The sequence below is a fragment of the Priapulus caudatus genome, unplaced genomic scaffold (genome assembly GCF_000485595.1).
Source record: "Priapulus caudatus unplaced genomic scaffold, Priapulus_caudatus-5.0.1 Scaffold867, whole genome shotgun sequence".
Taxonomy (NCBI): domain Eukaryota; kingdom Metazoa; phylum Priapulida; class Priapulimorpha; order Priapulimorphida; family Priapulidae; genus Priapulus; species Priapulus caudatus.
The window spans coordinates 104891-110376 of NW_014577928.1; the positions used below are offsets into that span (position 1 = coordinate 104891).

The 5486-nt window shown below is 49.0% G+C and overlaps 1 protein-coding gene across 1 annotated transcript in view; it reads left to right on the plus strand.

Moving 5' to 3' along the window:
• The first annotated feature begins 1413 nt into the window (after window positions 1-1413).
• Window positions 1414-5486, plus strand: part of LOC106814070 (intersectin-1-like) — a 7130-nt gene continuing 3057 nt past the window's right edge. The window contains exons 1-4 of the mRNA XM_014818339.1: window positions 1414-1430; window positions 4129-4325; window positions 4689-4914; window positions 5263-5436. Coding sequence (XP_014673825.1) covers window positions 1414-1430; window positions 4129-4325; window positions 4689-4914; window positions 5263-5436 — 614 coding nt within the window. The remainder of the gene's footprint in view (window positions 1431-4128; window positions 4326-4688; window positions 4915-5262; window positions 5437-5486) is intronic.

Consider the following 5486-nt stretch of genomic DNA (forward strand, 5'->3'; position numbering starts at 1 on the left):
CCGCCGGCCAAAACCTCCCCCGAAACCGTGCGCCGGGAAACGCTGACAGCTGGCGCCCCCATGGGCCGGGGCATCGTCAATGGACGCGGCGGATGCTGGCCGCCCATGTTGGCCAGGCTCGTCATCGAAAGACATTGCGCCATTCCACCTTAAAAGCGACGTTGTTGCTAGTCAGGCCACGGACACACAAGCTATACCCACATCGCCGACACACGTGGAAGGTATATAGTCACTTTCTAAACTTAAAACTCTTAGAAGGGAAAGAAAAGAAGCTACTAAACTTAGAAGGAAGCAAGAAGGCAGACAACTTAGAAAGGAAGAAGGGAAGGCAGACAACTTAGAAGGGAAGAGAAAGGTACATTAGAAGGAAGCAAAGAGACAGGCAACTTAGAAGGATAGAAAGAAGGTACTAAACTTAGAAGGAAAAAGAAAGAGGTACTAACATAGAAGGAAAAATAAGGCAGGCAACTTAGAAGGATAAGAAGAAGGTGGTGGTTACTAAACGTAGAAGGAAGAAAGAAGCGCGTACTAAAACTTAGAAGGAAGCAAGAAGGCTCAGACAACTTAGAAGGAAGAAGAAAGGGGTACTAACTTAGAAGGAAAGCAAGAAGGACCAGACAACTTAGAAGGAAAGAAAGAATGTTACTAACTAGAAGGAGCAAAGAGGCAGGCGCAATATTAGGAAGGCCTGTCATCTTTTTCAGATACAGTCCGATACAGTACAGTCGTAGTCCGTCGTCGTCGTCGTCGTACATCCAGCTCGGTTAGTCGTCGTCGTTTGTCGTCTTCTCGTTCGTCGTCAGCAGACGCAACGGAGACACGCAGTGACGCGTCGCGCCCGCCGCGCGTCGATTGGCGATCGGCAATTGTCTGTCGGGCCACGTCTTCGCACTTCTGCCCGAGCGGCGACGACGACGGCACCGGCCGAGACATCTGCTGCCGTCGCACTCACAGAGTTCTACGCGCCTCACGCGTAGCCGGCACGCCCGCAGAGCACGAGGCTTGCCGCAAGCTGACCCCGCGCCAGCGATCTTCGAACATTTATCCGCATTTACAGGGGGGAAAAAAAACGCGTACTAAACTTAGAAGGAAGCGCAAAATGAGGCAGGCAGCTTGAAGGAAGAAGAAGGTACTAAAATTAGAAGGAAGCAAGAAGCGCAGACAACTATAGAAGGAAGAAAGAAGGCTCACCTCAAACTTAGAAGGAAGCCAAAGAGGCAGCCACAACCTTAGAAGGAAGAAAGAAGCGGCTACTAAACTTAGAAGGCAGAGCAAGAAGGCAGACAACTTAGACAGGGGAAGAAGAAGGGTACTAAAACTTTTTAGACGGAAAGCAAATAGGAGGCAATTAGAAGGAAGAAAGAAGTACTAAACCAACTTTAGAAGGAAGCAAAGGAAGGCAGACAACTTAGAATGCCGAAGAAAATGAGGTACTAAACTTAGAAGGAAGCAAAGAGCCAGGCAACTCTTTAGAAGGATTTGGAAAAAGGGCTACTAAACTTAAAGGAAGGCAATAACGCGTACTAAACTTAGAAAGGAAGCAAGAAGGCCATACAACCTTAGAAGGAATAGAAAAAAGGGCTTACTAAACTTAGAGGAGGCAGAGGCAGCAACTTAGAAGCGAAGAAAAAAGGGTACTAAACTTAGAAGGAAGCAAGAAAGCAGACAATTAGAAGGAAAAAAGAACAGCTACCAATAGAAGGAAGAAAGAAGGCAGACAACTTAGAAGGAAGAAAGAAAGTACTAAACTTAGAAGGAAGCAAGAAAGCAGACAATTTAGAAGGAAAAAAGAAAGTACTAAACTTAGAAGGAAGCAATAAGGCAGACAACTTAGAAGGAAGCAAAAAGGCAGACAACTTGAAGGTTAAGAAAGTAAGAAAGAAGGGTACTAACTTTAGAGACCAATAAGGCAAACTTAGATTAGCGACAACGAATGAAGTATAAACTTTAGAGGAAGCATAAGGCAGACAACTTAGAAGGAAGAAAGAAGGGCAGACAACTTAGAAGGAAGCAAGAAGGCAGACAACTTTTGAACTGCGAAGAAAGAAGGGGTTACTAAAACTTAGAAGGAAGCAATTAAGGCAGACAACTTAGAAGGAAGCAAAGAAGCCAGACAATTAGAAGGGAAAGAAAGAAGTACCAAACTTGAAAGAAGAAGCATAAGGCAGACAAACTTAGAGGAGCAAGAATAGGCGGGCAGACAACTTAGTAAGGAAGGATATGAAAGGTGGTGCGGGGTTACTTTTAAACTTTAGAAGCGAACCAATAAGGCATTACAACTTAGAAGGAAGAAAAATGGAAAGTACGTAACTTAGAAGGAGGCAATAAGGCAGACAACCTTAAGAAGGAAGAGAAAGAAAGTACTAAACTTAAGCAAGAGGAACAGAAGCAGACAATTTGCAAGGAAAAAAAAAGAAAGTACTAAACTTAGAGGAAGCAAATAAAGGCCAGACAACTTAGAAGGTAGCAAGAAGGCATACAACTTAGAAGGTAAGAAAGAAGTACTAAAACTTAGAGGAAGCAAGAAAGCACAATTTAGAAGGAAAAAAAGAACAGTACTAAACTTAGAAGGAAGCCAATAAGCTAGACAAATTAGAAAGGAAATGCCAGAAGGCAGACAATTAGAGGAGGAGAACGACGATGAAGGGGTACTAAAACTTAGAATGGAAACCAATAAGGCAGACAACTTAGAAGGTAGAAGACTGAATGAAGTACCTAACTTAGAAGGAGAGAAGGTACTAAACTTAGAAGGGACCCAGCCACTCACTCGATGCCACCGGCGGCGGGTTAATGAGGGGGGTGGGTAGCCCTGACATCGCGGTCTGCCGGCGACCGGGCCACGGCATGGGCCAGCGGCAGGGTCTTGCTTCAGGGACGCGCGGACAGCAGGAGGAATGTCGTAGGCCCTGTAGCTCCTGCTTTATGAGGTGCCATCGCCGATCGAGAACTCGACAGCCAGTCCATTCTTGCCATTCCTTGTTCATGTCGGCGACGTGCGAGGGTCCCTGCAGGAGAGAGAGAGACGAGAAGAGAGAGGGGAAGCAGGGGCGAGAAGGTTCAGTGTTAGCCGTCTGCTCAGCTGCGCCTCTCTCCGTTTGTCTCCTTCCTACGTTTTTTTATTCCCCCCTAGTTCCTCTCTCACTCCTGCCCACTCTCTCCTCTGCGCACAAACGTTTGCTCTGTCTGTCTCTCGTTTCTCTCTCTCTCTCTCTCTCTCTTCTCTCTCCTCTCTCTCTCTCTCCCTCTCTCTCTCTCTCTCTCTCTCCTCTCTGTAGTCTCTCTGTCTGTCTGCACTCTGTCTTTCCTCTCTCTCTTTCTCTCTCTTCTTTCTCTTTCTTCGTGGTGCACAAACACTGGCTCTCTCTCTCTCTCTTTCTCCTTCGCCCCTTTCAGTCTTCCCTCTCGCCTCTCTTTCTCCCTCCTCCCCGCTCCCCTCTCCCTCATTCTCTCTTACCATAACTGTGTTTGAGCACGGCCTGGGAAGGTTGGACATGAGGAAGAACCCTCTCTCCCTTTCTCTCCCTCTGCCCCTACCCTCTCCCCCTCTCTCTCCCCTCCCTCTCCCTCCCTCCCTCTCCCTCCTCCGCCTCCCTCCTTTCTCTCTTACCATATGTGTCTTAGAGCACGGTACACCTGGGGAAGATTTGACATGAGAAAGAATCCTCGAGGCCTGCTCCCGGTGAGAAGCCATTGACGGGATTCAGCTGCTGAAACTGATGTTCGTGTTTCCCCCGCTCGTCCGCAGCAATTCGCCACGTGTCCGGGCCGACTGCAACAACGTGTTATACATATACATATACACGTAGATTCATATGCACATACATTAGTTATGTGCTATGAGGAAAGGGGAGGGTCTAGGGTTGGACTCCAGCTGTTGAAACTGCCGTTCGTGTTTCCCGTTCGATTCGCCACGTGTCCGGGCCAACTGCAACAACGTGTTATACATATACATTACATATACATATAACGTTAGATTCATATGCACATACATAGTACGTGTATGAGGAGTAGGCGGAGGTCTAGGGTTGGAGTCCAGCTGTTGAAATGCCGTTTCGTGCTTTCCGCTTTCGATTCGCACGTGCCGCGGCCAACTCCCCTCTCCCCCCTCTCTCTCTCTCTCTCCTGCAGGGACCTCGCCGACATGAACAAGGACGGGAAGATGGACTGGCGCGAGTTCTCGATCGCGATGCACCTCATAAAGAGGAAGCTGCAGGGCTACGACATTCCCTCCTCGCTGCCCGCGTCCCTGAAGCAAGACCCTGCCGTGGCCGTCGCCGCACCGCCGATGTCAGGCTACGCCACCCTCCCCGCCGCCGGTGGCATCGGTGAGTGGCTGGGTTCCTTCTAAGTTTAGTACCTTCTTTCTTCCTTCTAAGTTGTCTGCCTTATTGCTTCCTTCTAAGTTTAGTACCTTCTTTCTTCCTTCTAAGTTGTCTGCCTTCTTGCTTCCTTCTAAGTTTAGTACCTTCTTTCTTCCTTCTAAGTTTAGTACCTTCTTTCTTCCTTCTAAGTTTAGTACCTTCTTGCTTCCTTCTAAGTTTAGTACCTTCTTTCTTCCTTCTAAGTTGTCTGCCTTCTTGCTTCCTTCTAAGTTTAGTTTAGAAGTGGACTACCTTCCACGTGTGTCGGGCGATGCCTGGGTAAGCTTGTGTGTCGTGCCTGACTAGCAACAAACGTCGCTTTTACAGGTGGAATGGCGGCAATGTCTTCGATGACGATGCCTGGCCACATGGGGGCGCCAGCATCCGCCGCGTCCATGACGATGCCCGGCCACATGGGGGCGCCAGCGTCAGCGTTCCCGGCGCACGGTTTCGGGGGAGGTTTTGGCGGCGGCGCGGCGTTTTCCGCTCCCGCTTCCGGAATGGTCCCCCAGATGGGGCTGCTGGCCGGGCCGGCGGCGTCCGGCTCGCCGTCGTAAGCACGCTCTCTTGTTTATTTTTTGCATTGTGATTTCGTCTCGAATTTCTAGTGATGTTGCGCATTGATTCTCATAATTTGATACCTGGGGGGTCAAGTGTCAAATTTCAGTGATTGTAAACCTGCGCGTTTTACACTGGCTGTGCAATTATTGTGAACAAAAATTGGTCAAAAAATTTTAACAAAGAAGTAAAATCTAATTCGCTGCCGTGCGGCCGATCTATACATCGGCAATACACACGACCTCACCCGACGAAAAGAATTAAAAAAAATTAGAGAATTGAAAAAAAAAATCGGGGAAAAATTCGCTCGTTCGTCGTCTCTACACGTGGCGCCACCTTGCAGGCGTTCTCGTTCGGCGTCGGGAGCCGATTGGTCGATCCCGCACGCGGCGAGGCTTCACTACAGCCAGCTGTTCGCCAATCAGGACAAGCAGCGATCGGGGTTCGTGCCGGGGGTGCAGGCGCGCGGGGTGCTCATGCAGAGTGGACTCTCTCAACAGTTCCTCGCTCAGATATGGTGAGTGAGAGAGGGGCAGGGGAGGAGGGGAGGAGGGGAGTGAGGGGAGG